General features: G+C 37.8%; 1 protein-coding gene across 1 annotated transcript in view; it reads right to left on the bottom strand.

Annotated features, from left to right (window-relative positions):
* Nucleotides 1–18,887, bottom strand: part of MARCH11 (membrane associated ring-CH-type finger 11) — a gene marked incomplete at its 5' end in the record, with an annotated part of 89,280 nt that extends 70,393 nt beyond the window's left edge. The window contains 2 exons of the mRNA XM_006769449.2: nt 17,506–17,661; nt 18,858–18,887. Coding sequence (XP_006769512.2) covers nt 17,506–17,661; nt 18,858–18,887 — 186 coding nt within the window. The remainder of the gene's footprint in view (nt 1–17,505; nt 17,662–18,857) is intronic.
* Nucleotides 18,888–18,891: the final 4 nt, after the last annotated feature.

Below are 18,891 nucleotides of genomic sequence, written 5' to 3'. Positions count from 1 at the left end.
TATATTGATATAACTGTTTATGACAGACTGCTAATTATTGTTCAATACCTACTCATCCCTTTCATGTTAAAAAACTCACAAAAAATTCAGCTGGTCACAGGCTAAGAAGAATCAATACCACACACTACCTACCTTGCCTTGCAGCTAGATGTTATCATATGACTAAGTTGCTGTCCATGGAATATAGTCTGACATACTGTGTACAACTTTTTGGGAAATGGCCTCTAGACATTTCTAGAGCTAAAGCAGCCATTTAGGACATCAGATGAACTTGGGATGGAGGTCAAATATATCAGGATAATGAGAGAGGAAGAGCTGGACTCTGATACCCGGAGTCCTCACACAGCCCCAGAGCACCTGACATGACACTTCTTTGAAAAAAGAAATTTCTATCTTTTCTGACCTTCTGATATTTTGGATATCCACCACTGGCATCTAAACCAAAGCCTATCTGACATTGTTGGGAAAGGGATGCAGGGGCTTTATGGAACTATATGTCTAGCAAATCTGTTACCTTCTCCTTAGGAACTCAGCAATTCAGTAAGGACTGAAGCAAACCCTACTGAACAATCCAATTAAACCTGAGATAACCCAACCACCAGAGAAAACAAATTATTTTCAAGCACATTTATGAAAGATAACCAAATATTTGGCCAAAATTCAAATGTCAGCAATTGTTGAAAGAATTAGTTCAAACCCTGTGTGTTTTCTAATCATAAGACTATTAAGCTAGAAATCAGTAGCACAATGATAATACTCCCATGTTTAAAAATTAATTGCATGATAATTTGTTAATGTCTATGTCCCCATTAGGTAAGTTATGTAACAAACTGACAGATCAAGCTGGCCAAAAATATTTGTTTTACTTTGTAATGATGTTGAGTATAAATTTTTAAAACTAATAAAATTTGATCTCAATCAAAAACAGGCAAAGGTTAGGAACACACAATTCACATACATACACACACTCACAGAAATTCCAGTGGTCAGTAAAAATAGAAAGCAATGCTCAACCTCACTAGTAATTAGGGAAATACAAATTAAAATAACACGGTATCACATTTATAAACCATTAATAATTTACTTTGTTAATTATCAATAATTGATGATTTCCAGTATTGGTGAGGATAGGGGAAATGACCACTGGGCTATGTTGTTGATATTAGTACAGATTAGTCAGATTAGTACATCCCTGATGGTGAGCAATTTGGAAGTATCTATCGAAAGTTCAATGGCACATACTCCACAACCCAGCATTTCCACAGCCGATTCAACCTGTAGCACAGGGGTCCTCAAACTACGGCCCGCGGGCCACATGCAAATACAAATATTGTATTTGTTCCCGTTTTATTTTTTTTACTTCAAAATAAGATATGTGCAGTGTGCATAGGAATTTGTTCATAGTTTTTTTAAAAAAACTATAGTCCGGCCCTCCAACGGTCTGAGGGACAGTGAACTGTCCCCCTGTTTAAAAAGTTTGAGGACTCCTGCTAGCAGTACACCCAATGTGTGTCTAGAGTTCATTGGAGCATTGTTATCACAGTGAAAGATTGTAAACTACCTAAATGTCCATCAACAGGAAAACTGCTAAATACATTGTTAGATTCATTCTGAAGACTATGATGCACTGCTTAAAAGAATAATAGAGAGTCAAATGTAATGACATACTGTCCAGTGAAACTTCAGAAGATGGCAGGTAATGAAAAAAAAATTAGATACACACAGACACACATGCATATGCATGTAAATGCATCCTTCAAAAAGTCCAAAATGCTGCAGAGTAGGCATTTAACTGTAATTGCCTGATTAGGGTAATGGATTGAGGAGGGCTCTGGGAGGTAAATAAAAGGAGGGATTATCCATTTTACATTACTGGTTTTTATAGTATCTGAATTATTTAAATTTCAACATACATTTTAAGAATATTGTGTTTTCCTGAATTACTTGTGTAGTTAAAATTATTTAGTAAAATTATTACATTTTTTTGTAGTAATTTGGCACTGGCCAAATTCTGACTCACAATTGATAAGGGGCTCTGTCTGACTTTTGAAATCACACATCTGTCACCCACATATACCTAGGACCAAAATCCCATAGTGATGAGTCGTGACTCATAAACTAACATTCAGGCTCCCTATCTGTTTAAAAAGTGTTTTCCCATTTTCCCAAACTAATTTAAATTTTTCTGAATTCCAGAGATTTTGATCCATCCCGTTAAATGCTGGCACAATTGAAGCTCCTCAAAGTAAGATACATTTTTCTAGACCACTCACTTATAGTATTTTTGAGAATTAAATGTAGCAATGTCTCAAGCATTTTGGAAGGTGCCTGGCACATAAGAGTTCAATAAATGGCAACTTTTGTTATTACCAGTAAGAATCTAGAAGTGGTTGTTGTAGTGCGATACAAACTTTGAACAGGTGTGCTGATTTTCAGAGCTCATCACAGGTTCAGCCATAGTCAGCCAGGAGACACTCAAGCACACTCTTAACTTCCTGCTCCAGATTATTGTCAACCATGCTTCATATTGCCAATCCTGGAAATGACACGTCGGGGTTTGCTTAAACATTTACCTAATCTACATCACTTTCTACTGCTGCTTGATTGGCAATCAAGTTAGTTTTAATCCATAAATATCTGTAAATATATTAAAAGAAATATGTTCCTTGTACTGAGTTCTGAATGGATTTAGCAGATACTTAAAAGATAATAACTGTAGAATTTAATCTCTGTAGAGTCACTTTGCTGGCACAGTTTGGCTTTAATGATCAGAATTCTAGAAGAAATTCCATTTCAGACTGATTCCATACGAGAAATGAGCGCTCCTACTTCTGAAGCACTGGCCAAATTCTGACTCACAATTGATAAGGAGCTCTGTATGACTTTTTATATCACACGCCTGTCACCCACATATATCTGGCACCTTATTCAAAGTAAGGGCCTTGTCTTCAGACTATAAACTAAAACTGCTTTCAACGATGGCCAATATTCTCTTAGTTCTTTACAGGAATACTAATCTTTGTCATTGTAGAGCAGCTAGGAAATGATTAAATGATAATATTTTAATGTAGAACATGCAATGTAGATATGTTATTAATGTTAGCATTTCTCTCCTTACTGTCAATGAAGCTTTATGCTATTTCATTGAAAAATGTCCCAGTTTTATATCAACCCTTTAGTGCCATAACAAGTAATGTGCTCTGTATTTTGCTAAAGGTCTTAACTGCTAAAAACATGTTATAATTGTCCATGCAAAATAATTTTAATTTATTGTGTGTCTGTGTCATTTAGTACCCTAGGGTTTGCTGCTGAGGGAAAAAGTCACTAAGTAGCATAGGTCACTTTTCTTACTGTATCAACATCTGATGAAGAATATTTTTCTAGCTGTCCAAACGAAAACATTCGCTACCAAAATATTCAATTTAGCGCTAACCGGTTTGGCTCAGTGGATAGAGCATCGGCCTACGGACTGAAGGGTCCCAGGTTCGATTCCAGTCAAGGGCATGTACCTTGGTTGCGGGCACAACCCCAGTGGGGAGTGTGCAGGAGGCAGCTGATCGATGTATCTCTCTCATCGATGTTTCTAACCCTCTGTCCCTCTCCCTTCCTCTCTGTAAAAAAATCAATAAACTATATATTTTTAAAAAAGATATTCAATTTATAAATGAACCACCATCATTTAGTCAATTCTTTTCATAGTTAGTCTTTAAATATTCTCTGAAATCCATCTCAGCTTAAAAATACATTTCAATTTTTAATAAGGTAGATCTTTATGTGAAAGACAGTATATTTATTTTATACATTTATCAATTCACTTAAAATCCACCACACTTTACCTCTATGTAACATCTGTTTAGTGAATGTTTTGGCTACGTCATCATCTCACAAAAGCTTCATGTTCCTACAGGTCCCAATGCCACCTGTGATTCCTGGAAACCCCAGAGGCGACATGGTTTTCCCCGACCGAGCATGACATTTCTGGTTCCTTTGCCATGTTGTCTTGGACCTCTTAATAAATGGGGGGCTCTGCCAAAATGGCAGGGACAGTGTGAGAAACGTACACATCGTTTATTGTCAATATATCATCTTCTCTGTGCATCAAACCAAGACAAATGTGGCCTCAATGATCTGGGGAGGGTATGTGAGTTCTTCCAGACAAATAATCTGTCTAATACCCACTATCAGTTCTTGAAATGCCTTGTGCCTCTGAAATAAAATTATATTTCCCATTTAAATATATATATATAAAATTTGTGCACCAGTGGGGTCCCTCAGCCTGGCCTGTGGGATCTGGCAGAAACCGGCTTGCCAACAATCCCCAAGGGGTCCTGGATTGGGAGAGGGCACAGGCCAGGCTGAGGGACCCGACCAATGCACAATTTGGGCCAGGGAGGAACACGGGAGGATGGCCAGCCAGGAGGGACCACGGGAGGGCTCCAGGGCATGTCAGGCCCATCTAGCTCAGTCCTCGATCGTCAGGACTCCAGGAGCAAGCGACTGCCCCTTGGTGGTCAGTACACATCATAGTGACTGGTCAACTGGTCTACCGGTTGACTGTCTGCCCCATGGTGGTCAGTGCATGTCATCGTGAGCAGTTGAGTGGCCTTAGCATATCATTAGCATATTATGCTTTGATTGGTTGAACAGATGACCAGACACTTAGCATATTAGGCTTCTATTATATAGGATATATATCCTTGGTCCCTCCTCTATTTCTGTGTTATTCCCAGTTATTTCCAAGATACCGAGCTTTTCCTAGGGACTCACAATCAGCCAGAGACTCGTTCTCCACACCTCCCACCAACATGAATCTTCGCAGGTGGCCAGTGGGTGCCTCAATAGTTACTACTTCATTGAGGTTCCTCTAGTTGTTAACTAAGAACTTAGGCTGCTTGGAAATTATTTTCCCCTCAAGTGAAATGGCTTGCCATTAGTAAAACAATCAGCAATTAAAAACCTCATTTTCAAATGTAGTCCATAAGTTTTACATCATGAAAATTGCTTCTCATCTAATTCTCTTTAAAAATGTTGTCCTAAGCAAAATAAAAGTTGCTCTTTTAGAAAACTAAAGCCAAATAAAAACCAAAATGCAATTACTGTTTCTGTTTCAAATATCCAAACTGCCCCAATATTTGGTCAATGGTTATTTTTAGTTACATGAATTCAAATAAGGGATATTCTTTTTGTCTTATTTAACAAAAATATCTAAAATACTTAACTTTCAATATATTACAAATATTTTGGCAGAAACCACTAGTTGCTACAATTATCTTCTATTTAAACTTGTAGCTTCCAGATAGTCAATAGGCAATCAAAATTTGAATGCAATCCCTAAAATAACTTTAAATGGATTTAACATTCTGCTTGAATTCACACACTTTATATTCTTAAACTATTTAAGGAGTAGCTTTTCAAAATCTCTGAACAGACTAAAATCAAACCCTCAAAAATTGCAAAGTATAATAAAGAAAACAGAAAACGTTTGATTTAATCAAAAACTAAGTAGATTTTTTTAAAGGCATCTTTTTTTGAAACAAATTATGTGAAACAATAACAGATATCAAAACCTTTTAAGTAAGTGGAGCCTGGACCAAATTTATTCTCAAACAAGATAAAATATATATAGCAATATCTCTAACCTAGTGCACCATGGGTCAAATTTCAAGGACATGACTAGTTAACAGGAAACACTAGAGGGCAGAGTTGCATAGTGAAGCTCTTCCGACATCTAATTGGAGAAAGGGATACCGCCAATATATAAACCCTCAAAATCTGCTGCTACTGACTGAAAGTCTTTGAACTTTTTGAAAGTTTTTGAACTTTTAACAGTTGATCTAAATGAGTCTACTGCTAAGACAATCAAGCAAATACTGGGAACCCAGACAGGGGCCCCATGAATAACACTTACCCTAAGCATGATCTATTTCCTTCCTGTGTTTGTTCATCAATAACCATGAAATTATCATCACTTGTCTCCTGAATAAAAGATTCTTAATAACCTGCTTATGCTTATAGCCTTTGAAAGCTAAAGGTTTTAAGTTACGGATGACATTTCCCATCAAATTTGGGGAACTGATTACTCCATTTTGGTTAACTAAGTACCATAAACTCAAGCAAAATGTCCCCATATTATTAAATGTTTTCTGAGAGGAGGAAGGAGTCTTCTTCACCCTTCAAAACTCCTTTATGTTCATATTCTCTGTCAATGATGGAGATGCAAAAAAGATGGGCTGCCCAGCATCTCAGTGCACTGATTAATGGAAGTCATTTATTTCAAATAGATTTTGGAAGTCCAAATGTCAATTTCTATAGCTCCGGGAGCAACATAAAAAGTCATTTCCCCTCTGTAAGTCATTGCATGACTTTCATAGTGGCCATGTCATGTACAAGACCAATTACATTACCTTGAAAATTACAGCCTGAAACATTCATTCTCCAAATAGCCAAGTTTCCTAGATGACATCCAGTAAGACGATAGAGCTTCTCTTAAAAACAATCCATCTCATAAAATGTGTTTTTTAACAGAAAAAAAATGTACTTGTCCAAGAAAAAAATAAGCCAAATATTAGCTTTCTACTTGTTTTATTATTAGTATATTAATAAAAATCAATATAAAACTAATTAAAATCCAAAATAGGCCACATTTCTCATATGCGATGGCTTTTATTTCAACCCTAACCTCTTGATAATTCTGTAGATTGAACAGTGAACGTGGCCACATAAATAATTTAAATAACTCAGGAAGAACAAATCGAGCATCTGTCATTCTTAGAATCTAGAATACATTTCTCACTAGTCTTTTTCCCTTAGTCTGTCTGACTGTATTCTTAAAAACCAATGTCTTGAACACTCACAATAATATCAAGGATATACAAATGGGTCAAGAAAATTGGGCCCCCTATTGCGACATTTAATATATTGAAGCAAATTATAAAACTGTAGGCTGTCAGTAGTGACCTCTCCCGTTCACTCACAGAAACTCGGAATGAAATGTGTGTCAGTGGGAAAACCAATCATGGTAAACATTCACCAACATACCTTATTTCTAAAAAGCCACAGATGAATAATTTCTGCCAATGTCAAAGATCAAGGATTGCTAGCCTTACCTAACCACCCTAATCTAAAAATTTCTCCACCCTTCTTGACATTTCCTGTCCCCTTTTTTGTCCAATGTTTTTTTCCTTAGGACTTACTACTAATTAACTTACTAATTCTTTTACAGTAGTCTCTCCTTATCTTCAGAGAATATGTTCCAAGATCTAGTGCTAGGTAAGCTTTTTATTATTGGAGTGTCACTCTAAGGCCTGAGAAATGCATGTTTGTATACTAACCCATGACTAAGCACATCTCTATAAATATTTTTATATGTAACCATTTGTATCTATACTAAGCAAAACATGAGTTTACACTGATGTTTCACACTCTGATCCAATATCACATGGTTTATTCTGGCGTATCCTTTGCTAATCACCCAGTTATTAACACAATCTACTTGTTTACTACCTGACCCTCACTGTCAACAATTTAAATTTAGAAGCAGACGTCCCCTTTTAACAAACTCTGTAGCTATCGCTTCTAGAACAGTGTCTGCTAAATAGTACTGGTAAATTTGTTCAATGAGTAAAAAAATAATCAATAAGAAAGTATTGTTTATGTAATTCACGTAGAAAAACAAAGATAAAATATTTTGTGGCTACCCCTTGACATGAAAAAAATCATTTTCTAGACCAAAAATAAACACATATTAATCCATCACCATGCCATTATGTTATTCATCTCCATGCATTCATCATCACTCAGCATTGAAATTTTTCCCACAGGCAAGTCAAAGAATGGTTAGTATTTTTCTCCAAAAGTTTACTCTAGGGGAGCTTAATCATGTCCAAAATGAAGCAACATTGTTCTCTCTCAAATTTCCTTTTCTGCTACCAATACTACCTTTAGTCGTAGTAGGATGCAAGAGAGAGAGAATAGACAGATAGGAGTAGGGAGACTTCTTCCCCATTCTTACATGTTTCACTAAACTACTCATAAAGGTTTCAAAATCTACCCCCACTGTCTACAAACCATGTGTCACCCAAAGCTACCCAACAAATTTTGGTAAAATTGGTTCTACTCTTGTTGGCTTCACATTTTTCTACTTCCTACTAGTACTTCTCAAACTGCTGGAAAATCTTGTCTATATGTGAAATAACTTTAATAGAAGCAATGGCAGTATGACCTAAAGTCTACCATGAAAGGGAAAGAAAGACAATTTGAAAGAGCAATGAAAGATGGTTTTGCATTCAAGATTTTCCTTCCACTTCCAGATTTGAACTTGGGCATGCTGGGTCCTAGAGAACACAATATAGGTAAGGATGATCACCCTTTATTGTTACTTTCTTTCCAAAAGACTGGAGGTTCCTCCTGGAAACCTCCCATCTGCTTGCCCATCCCCCCCCCCAAAAAAAATAAGGGTGTGATGTTGTCAAGACCAGGAAGAGATGGAAGGGAGAAGATAAAACAAAGATTTACTGAATGCCCAATATATGCCTGGAAAATCCTGTGCTCTTCTCTATTCTATAAGCTTTTAATTTTCTATATTTTCCTTTAAATTAATAGAGGGCACTTACATGCATATTTGTGTTAAAAATCTGCAAATGTAATTTAGAAAAGAAATTAATACAGGGGATTGGAGGCAGAGAAAAAAGCAAAACTAGTTCATGTGGTTTCTGAAATGTTATTCCACACAAATTAAGTAAAAGCCACTGATAGCTGTGAGAGAGGTTGTGCTTTTAAACATCTTTTTTTTAATGGGCTGAACAAACCAAGACATGTACAGCTCTTGAAATAGTTCCTTGTTTATGTGAACTATTCTGTGACTCGAAGTCATGACACAAATGAGTCACGGCACAACTGCAAGTCCATATATAACAAAGGAGTGCTGGGGGACAAGAGGGCTTCTGTAATAAGAGCTACATGCACATGGGGAGGGCCCCCTGTGCCCAAATTAAGCCTTGGCCACTTGCACATAATTAGCATACCAACATGAGAAACAAAACTAAAAGGCACATTAAAGCCATGGAACTCTGTTACTAAGATAAGGAGGCATGGCCCAGGTATTATCAGTCACAATAAACTATTTCAAAGAGATAAAAACTGGAGAAAGAGCAGGTTTTTTAGATGGTAATTTTCAGAGCATGCCACACCTAAAGTAAGGATGGAATAAGAAATGCATCCCCACTAAGTTCTCTTATTGACTTTGTCCAGGTAATAACGCCTCCAGGTTTCTTCACGTCTTCCCACGTGACTGCTCCCAGTCCGCCTCTACTTCTGTGGGATTTCATTTGGTAAATCACATAGAACAGCTATCGAACCATGACTTATGCCCACAGGGAAGACGCTGTCAAATATCCAAGGAGACAGAAAGCACAAGTCACATGCCGTTTTTCTTGGCTGCGTCCTCAGTGTCAGCCATCCATTTACTGGTAATTGTAGGTGATTACCTCCTCATCAGTCCACTCCCTGCCACTCAGAAAGGTCGGAAGTACTCTTGCTTGGCTCTGAGAGTCATCCTATTCTACTCTTAGAAGGTCCGAAAATAGAAGGAAGCCAGTTTCCTTTGTTCCAGCCTTTTCGGTAAACATCAGTCTCATCACAGCAAAGCCGCGCCAAGGCAAAGCAGGAAATGAGCAAGGAGGAAATGGTCAGTTCTCTGGAGGCATCTCCGTGTGCTGGAGTATTGCATTCGCCAGTGGAGAATCATGTCTGAAGTTATGTTACAACTGTACAAACAAACCACTCACCAAGAGAACACATCACCTTGTCCTCAGCCGGGTGGCAGATTTCACACCAAAAAAAAAATGATTCCCAGTAGACATTCTTAGCAGCTCGTCTATACCCATGATCATACAGTAAAATTTTCAACAAATTATCTGAATTCTATGAACAAGTGCTAAATGAAATCCTTCAACCAGTGACAACCTCAAGAAAGCAAGCGTGTCACACGCGGGTAATTTCACATCCACTGACATTTCATGTTTTCAAAGGAGCAGATATGTCTCACTGGGAACTTCTGTTTTTCAATTCTAGGTTTTTAAAAATAGGTCCCGCTCTTAAGGTTTCTTCCTGTGGTCTAAGAACCGAATATATCTGCCCGGGCAGAATCACCATGGCATTATTAGAAGAACAACTTAGGAGTAAGTTGAAAATTGACAGCCCGTAGATGGGAAAATGTGTGCGCAATTAATGCAACTTGATTTCCTTAAGTCTTTTTCTCACTGCAGAAATAGGAACATGATCCCCTGGATTCTACCTTATGAAAACATTCACTCATGCATTCATACCACAAACATTCACTAAATGCCCACAAAGTGACCAAGAAAGTGCATCTCAAGCTCTCCTGGCCTGCGTTACATAATTTGTTCTAAAATCTGTCCCACTCACTACGGTGCCTAGAAGGCAAACCTGGAAACACCAAGAAAACGAAAATAGTGCCATTTTGTGACACATTTAAAAAAGATATCCTAAGCACTCCTGCTGGGCTGCAGAGAACCTGGGAGCACCTGCTTAAATGCATCCAAAACTTACAGAAAGGAGAGGGCAGCCTATCCCAGGGACACTGAGGGCTTATTCTGAATGTCCCTGCCTTCTGCTTCTGACAACTGAAACTACTGGAAATTTCAGATTTCAGACTGAGACAATCACAAAACTATTTAGAAGACACACTGGTGTTAATATTTAAAATTAAGGAGTTGATAGCATGTTGTTATAGAGCTACAATATCACCATTTTGTGAATGGCATAAGCTTTCACTCACTGAACTTTCTAAGAGGTTAGAAAGCACCTAAGTCCATATCAATATGCCAGTGTTTATATCAGAGGTTGGCAAATTACTGCCAAATCCAGGTGGGCCAAACCCAGCTCACCACCTGTTTTTGTGTTGTCCAGCAGCTTTTCAATGTTAAAGGGTAAAGGGAAGGGGGAAGCAAAGGGAGGACTCTAGTTCCTGATACGTTGAGGTTATACGAAATTCAAACGTCAGGTGTACAATTAAAGTTTTATTGGAACACAAACATGTCATTCATTTATATAGTGTCTATTACTGCTTTTCTACTGGGACAGTGGTTAGGGTGGCCCTTAAAACCTAAAATATTTACTACCCAGAGAAAAGATTTGCTGACCTTTGATTTAAATAACAAGATAAATGTTATCAGATGACCTTTTGGAGCCACAACAAGATTCCTCTGCCCAATCACTCCCAAATCTTATCCCTCTAACTTCTTTGACTAGTAAGACTGCCCAGCTCCACCCAGGAAGAGGTTCTTTCTCCTACAGGCAGCTGAGTGAAGGAACCAAAAGAACAAAGAGAAAGGTGTCAAAGGGACATGCACTAAAAAGAGCTAGGAAAATAGATACATGTGGAAAAGCAGATACACGTGGAGAAGAAAGTTCTAGAGAGTATCACCCATTGGGACATCATCCTCAATCCTCTTTCTCTAAAGTGTAAACGCAAACACCACACACAAAACCCTACATGGACTCCCACTCTTTTTAATACCATCTCAGAACCATCTGGCTTTAAGACAAACTGTAAAATCATGTAGCCTATACAATAAATAAGACAGCTAGAAGTAGTAGGCAGAGAATAATTTCCATATTTTATTCAGTAGAGAATCATTAATCTCTCTGGTGAGTAAAATGAACATTTATGTTTTAAAAATTAGTAAGCAAATGAAAACAGATACGTTTAAAGGTAAGCGAACTGCCTTGTAATATGTCCTTTATTTTGACATTTAAATACCATAAAATCTGCCAGTATCTGCATTTAAATATTACATTTAACATTGTTTCTCAGTTGTTCAGACATGGCAATGAAAAGCTTCCTCTCAGCTTGCCACTTGCTATTAAACCCACAGAGAACAAGTAACTAAGAAAAAGGAAAAGCGGTGGCTCGCTGTGTCAACCAGGTTGCATGCATGCAGGCATTTTAATCCGGAAAATGCAAATGCCTTGAAGTTTTACAAATGGCAGCATGCAATACTGATAAGGTTCATGCTCTGATGTTTTCTTAATACATTTTCTAGTCATAGTCAATTTTCAGGGGTAATTTGTCAGCTTCTCTCCCAGTGCATCAGCTCCCCATTTAATCACTCCTGAAGGTGAAAATACCCCTTTCATGACAGAGCCCTATTAGGAAAATAATGATGCCAGGGTCCTCAAGAAGTTAATTAAAGTTCTATAAAGACGTTACAGATACATCCAGAAGCTGTATCTTAGAACCTTTGCCAAGATGAACCTACCTGGTGCCAACTTCCTCTCTAATCCAAAACTGTCATGATGAATCCCAGGGCTTTCAGAATATGGGTAAAAATGAAAAATACTCTCAAGTTATTCTCCTTCTTAGGAGACTCTTGTCATTCTCACTGCTGTGAGACCTGTTGCTGACAGCACATAAGTGTTTAAAGGAAAAGCAGTAAGAAGGCTAAGAAAAACGTTAGAGGTTAGTAAAAATGGCCAGGGGCCTATCTCTGCAAGGTACATGGCCTACTTGTAAGGCTCCAGCCCTTTCCTCTGGTGCTCTGAGCAACAAAGGAGGAGGAAGGAAATCTGATGGATGCCACTATTCAGGACTGATGCTTGGTCACCTGCCTGTGCCCCTTCATGGCTACCCCAGGGAACTCTGGGCTCCCCCACCTCCTGCCAAAGTGTAAACAAACCAAGGCTGCTTGAGCTCGCTGAATAGCACTGCCCTGTTGCTTGGCCACATATAAAAGCATCTCATAACTTCAGCAGAGACCCAGAGCCCCACAGGGAGGGACATCTGGAGAGTATATATGCTCCCCTGTGCTGAGTCCACTATATCTCATTACACCTGATTTTTAAAATGCTGGTCCATTCATTATTTACAGTAACAAGTTTAGCCAGAAACTTAGATGGGCTCTTACAGGAAAAGGGAGCAAAAATCCAGGGATAAAGAATGAAATGAAAAGAGGAGTCATTAACTTCACTTAGGTGACATGAGCCTGAAGAAAACCGCAGGGCCAGGGAGCATCGCTGCAGAGAGCAACTGAAGGTCCCCATCTGTTTGAACATGTATTAATAATCACAGCCAACATGAAAATGGGCCAGGCACTATTCTAAGCACTTCACACACGTTAATGTATTTCATTCTCAAAATAATGTATAAAATAGGTGCCATTATTATCTTCTGAAGATTAATTAACTGAGGCACAAGGAGTTAAAGTAGCTTGTCCCAAGGTAATATAGCTCTTACCATCCACTTACATTGTATTTTCTATGTTTAGAAAATACAGTTCGTTTCGCACAGGAAGTTTGAAGTTTCCCGTATAATACTTTATCTAGTAAATATTATCTCTTCAAGCACCTATATTTCTTGACAAAGTACTAAAAGCATTCACAAACTTGAATTTAGCTTAACTAGCTTACTATGTCACATCTAAAATATTTCTTTGATCTTATGTGTTCTTACATTTTACAAATTTTATGCCACACTATGAGATTCAAAACAGAATTGGCTTTTACTCGTACATTAATATTAATGCATCATCTTGACTATGTTAATCAATAAAATACATTCTAGAAGTAGGTAGGAGGGTGAATGCATGTTAATTACTTCAAATGTCTTAATTAACTTCTACTGCTAGTGATACAGCAATTAACATTTAAAATGTTATAAAAGAGACATCAGTTTTCTACTGGGTCATGTTGTTGAGCATCACTGAAATCCCATGAAACGGGTAGGTTTAGACCCAAATGTTCAAAGACTTCTAATCTCAATGAGAAAAACAAGTAAAACTAAGGTTGTAGACTCTTGGCAGCATATTTCCCTCACACACACCTGCTACCTGGCTAACTGTTCCTTTCCCTCCTGTCCCCAAGTCCCTCTGCACACCAGGAGGCACAGCATGATAATAATCACTTCTGAAAGTACTTGAGGATATTGGTCCAGCACTGCTGAGGGAGTCAACCTTTCATTCATTTTTCTAAACCTTCTCTGTTTCTGAGCCCTGGGAGAGAAATCATGGTGGGTGCCTGCTGACCAGTCTGGACCAAATGCAGAGACCAGGGGAAGTAAATAGAGCCATTTCAGAAGCTAGCTCCTACGGTAAATTAAAGATAGCTACTCCTTTTTAAAAAGGGCAGACCCCAGAGGTAGAGTCCATTTTCCCTTCTCCTGATTCTGAGTTGGTCCTGTGGCTTGCTTTAATCAGGAGAAAGCAGCAAACATGAAACAGTCACTCCCAAGGTTGGGCCTTAAGATCTGTGACTTCTGCTTTCTTGGAACCCAACCCAATATTGTGAGACGTCCAAGTCACATAGGAGGAGAACTGAAGCACTAGTAGATAGCCCCAACTGAGCTCCCAGCCAACCGCTAGCACCAAGAATGAGTGAAATGAGTAAGCCCTCCTGGATGTCTCAATCCAGTCAGACCTCTGGATGAAGTCAGCTCCAGATGATGCCACATGTGCAGAACCTCCCAGCTGACCTCAATCAACCCAAAGGGGTAATAAATTATAGCTGTTTAGACCACTGATTATTTGAGATGGTTTGCTATGCAGCCATAGACAGCCAATGCCTTTCTAGACCATCTTAGAGGTCAGGTTGAAACCAGTTGCTGCTTGACTCAAAAACGTGAGGTTGGCTACGATGAACCCTTTCCAGTATAAAGCGTGGCAGCTAAGACCATGGACCTAGGAACCAGACTAAGTTTGAATCCTGATTTTGCCTTTTACTAGATATGTATCAAGTGGAAGCTACTTTACTTTTCTGTGCTCCCGTTTCCCTTTGTGTAAAGTAGAGATAGTAATATTCCCTATCTCTTAGGTTTGTTAAGAAGATCAAATATCAATATCGGTACATACATGTAGAGCACTTAGAACAGTGCCTGGCACAGAGTAAGAACTCAGAAAATGTTCTCTATTATTTATTCTCTAGTCAGTTTTACATCCAAGAAACCACCCGCTCAAAGCTATGTGAGGGCTCTATCCTTGGGACAGAAGGATGTGGAAAGTGAAGGTGAGGGCCACAACATGCTGCTTATTCGATGTCTGCCATACCACAGTGACTGTAATAAATGCTAAAGCTAACTGACCTCACAGCAGCACAGGAGAAACCCAAAAAATCAGAGTAAATGCTCCGTTTATGGGTCATTCATAACAGAAATGTCTGACAATTATTCAAACTTCATTGAGGATAAACTACTCCCAGGTATAAGGATCCACACTTTGGGAACTTTATAACTGATTTCTGTCCATTAAGAGGATTGAGCTTTACATACATACCCTGTGGTCCTGGAAAGCGCTTTTCTCTGGCATGATCTAAGCTATCATCACACTTATTTCAACTTTGTTTTTAAATATTATTTTCTAGGTCACTAAAATAAACAGATTTCAGATCATGGTAGTATTTACATAGGTCATAAAATTAATCCTTAATATTGGGTTAATTTATTGTTTTGGTTGCTTATTGTTTTGGTTGGATTTTTTTGGCCATCTCATATACATACTCTGGAAAAATTGCTTTTGTTAAAATAATTATTAAATATTTCTTAAATAAGCGAAATATAGTTGTAATTAATTCATTTTGCTATAGGATTAGAATTATTAGTAAATTGTATTTTTGCCCCAGCACATTGTCTCTTTTACAGTTTAAAATTAGATCAAGGATCTATATCTACTTTCTTCAAAAGTAATCATCCCAAATGAATTAATACAGAGTAGGGTAAGTTTAAGCTTTTAAAATATTGGTATTCTAGCTCAGCTCTTGAACATGCAACTACAGCACTTTTCATGAGATTTTTCACTAGAGCCCCAAAGCTCTCTATTTGTCATTTCCACATATTAATTCACAAAATTATTGTAGATTCAATTATACTACGCATATTCTGACCTTTGGACATGGTTCCATCTGTTTTTCAAGACAATTATGATGGATCCATAAATTTATACCCAAAGAGCTCAATCAATTAGTAGTTCTGGGAAAATGTGTCAGGTTCATGCCTATCTTCAGCATGATAACATCACTCATCCACATTAGTTATTCTTTTTCTTTTCAAATTACTTATAAGCCTTAGGTCAGCTTGAAAAAATTGATATTTTCATTTCATGCCTGATGATCATACCTCAATTGGTGACAATCAAAGATGCAAATTAATTGCAAATTATGTGAAGGATAAATTAAAAACTATGAAATTTAAATTATTAATGCAGTAGTAATTCAGCTTTCAGATTTCTTCTGCAAACAATAAAAATGTCACCTATTTTATACTGCTCAATACAAACTAAATTTGATATTTTTTTATAATATGCTTTTATTTATATCAGAGAGGGAGTGAGAGAGAAACATCAATGATATGAGAGAATCATTGATCAGCTGCCTCCTGCACATCCCACACTAGGGATCAAGCCCACAACCTGGGCATGTGCCCTGACAGGGAATTGAACCACGACCTCCTGGTTCAACCACTGAGCAACACTGGCTGGGCTAAATTTGGTATTTTAAATAGAAACATGGACCATTAGATTTTATGATTTTCTTTCCTTCCTAACTCTTCAATTCCCTCTTCCTTTCCCTTCCATTATCTCCTTTGTCGCTGTGCTTTGAACCCTACTCTTTTATGTCTGTTTAACTGTTGGCCCTATGTCACTATAGATCTTATCAATTACACACTATTCTGCTTTAGTTTAAGATGTCATCCTCAATATTTTGTATTTTATGTTATTTACATCAGTGTTTTCAAAGGACTGATCAGTTCCATCATGACAAAAAAAAAAAGCTTGTTTTTCCAAGGGCATTTGCAGGTTTATGGGTATTGTGCTATTATTTCATTATACACACAAAAAAAGTTTAAGGATATATACCACTTCAGTAACATTATTGAGAGTAACTGCTGGGAATACTTCTACATCTACTATATAGATGACCACAGCAAAGAATGCAAGTAATCAAAAGCTAACTGTGAAAAAAAAAACCACAACTTAATATGAAAAAGAAAGCCTAGTGACGTGGAAAAAGTATTCAGATTAGGACTAGGTTCTATTCATTATTCTTTGAATAAGGGGACAATCAAACTTTCCAGACTAGTAAAGTTCTGCTTTACTTGCATTTGTTTTACATAACTTGAGCTCATCCAAGTTTTCAGTGCTTAAATTAACAGTGTTTCTAAAATAAATTGTGAACATGTCTAACTAATAAAATTGATTTAATTGGAGTATAAGACATTTTACCAACTTTTCATTTTAGGAACAAAGATGGGTACAATTTCATCAACAAATAACAAATTAATAAAGGAAACCATTTGATAAAATGTATTTTGAGTTTCTCAGATACCAATGTCGCAGAATTCTCAAAGAACATCTCTACAAATTCTAAATCTTGATTTTACCATGAGTTGTGTAAAATGTTTTTAAGTAGCATATGTAAATAACCTTAGTAATAGCTAAATTCAAGTGTACATATGTTTAGCAACATTATTTTAGGAGGAAAACTGTCACAAATGTTTACCTGGCAAGGCTGTTTCATTTTAATGGCTATGACATGGTATCTGTAACAGCAGAGTTCACAGGTCCAGGAACCCCTCTCACTGATCCACTTTAGCAGGCACAGCTGATGTGTATACCGAACTGACCCATCACATCGGCAGGGGTTCAACAGCTCCCCCTGAAAACAAAACAGCTCAGTGTGAATATTTGTATTTGTGTCTCTATTTTAAAAATCTAACACTTGCTTTCTTTTCTTTCAAAGCTAGTTACCCAGAGGATATCAGCATCAGACTCTATCCTAGAAAATAAAAGTAAATTTTTATACCTCTGATGAGAATGAAACTGAAGTCTTAAAACTATTTCAAAGATATTGCTTAGAATTATGACATAAATGTTCTACCGACATACAAACTGTCTGCAAGATGTAGCTCCCAATACCCCCAGGGGAAAGCTGTACTATTAAATCTCTTTAATAACTTTTAAGTGGATGGTCAGATGCATTTCCTCTGCAGTTATTCTTAATCATTGCTAAAGAAGAAATGCATGGCATCCCAGAAAGCAGCTTGCAACAGCTTGATGCTTTTATTTTCTTCTAAAGGTAGCATCATAAATATTGACTTGGGGCACTACATTTCCCGAAAGCCTTCATATTCTTATGCAATTTCCTTACTTTTAAAAATATTAAACCTAATGTTTTCTCAGACCACACATTTTGTAAGAGTAATATATTATCCCGATGTATCCATGAGTACTCGCATGCACCTCTAATGGAGTTTATATTTTAGAATTGATTCTAATAAAATACAAAGTACGTAGTTGTCTAAATAGCCTCTCTTTCACAGGGCAAAAGTACATTCCTATTTCTCCTGTGTAAGTGTAACACGCTTGTCACATCATGAGATGAAGTCACCAAAATTTGCAAGAAGGAAAGGCGCTGCCCTTCTGGTTTTGACATGACTCGCCCCAGTTTGTATTCTAAGACAATCTGCCTCAGGATACATTTGTAGAAAAAGACATAGGTTTGTTTCTATGTATAAACCAAAATCCATTTGGTAAATAAAAGATACTTACAGCAGTATCATCAAAACACCTGAGGAATGTGTAACTGCAAAACCAGATAGGGGGAAAAAAAGTGTAGGTCAAATGAAACCCTATAGTCGTCACTGGGACATTTTCATCTGCCTACACAGAAATGGAAAGGCGAACACAGAGTACACACCTCTCAGTCCAGGGACCAGACCAGCCACACAGCGGTGCCGCCGAGAAGCGAGCGCTGTCCGTGGTGCTGAAAGGTCGGCCGTCGCGAGAGAGACCAGACAGAACCATCCTCACCCGAGCCCCGCCGCGGCTGCCCCGGGTCCCGCCGGGCCCTACCTGCTCAGCGCCCTGGAAGCAGATCTTGCAGATG

Source organism: Myotis davidii, unplaced genomic scaffold (genome assembly GCF_000327345.1).
Source record: "Myotis davidii unplaced genomic scaffold, ASM32734v1 scaffold143, whole genome shotgun sequence".
In the NCBI taxonomy this organism is placed as follows: domain Eukaryota; kingdom Metazoa; phylum Chordata; class Mammalia; order Chiroptera; family Vespertilionidae; genus Myotis; species Myotis davidii.
The sequence above is the reverse complement of the archived record's forward strand: the minus strand, read 5'-3'. Positions and strand labels throughout refer to the sequence as shown.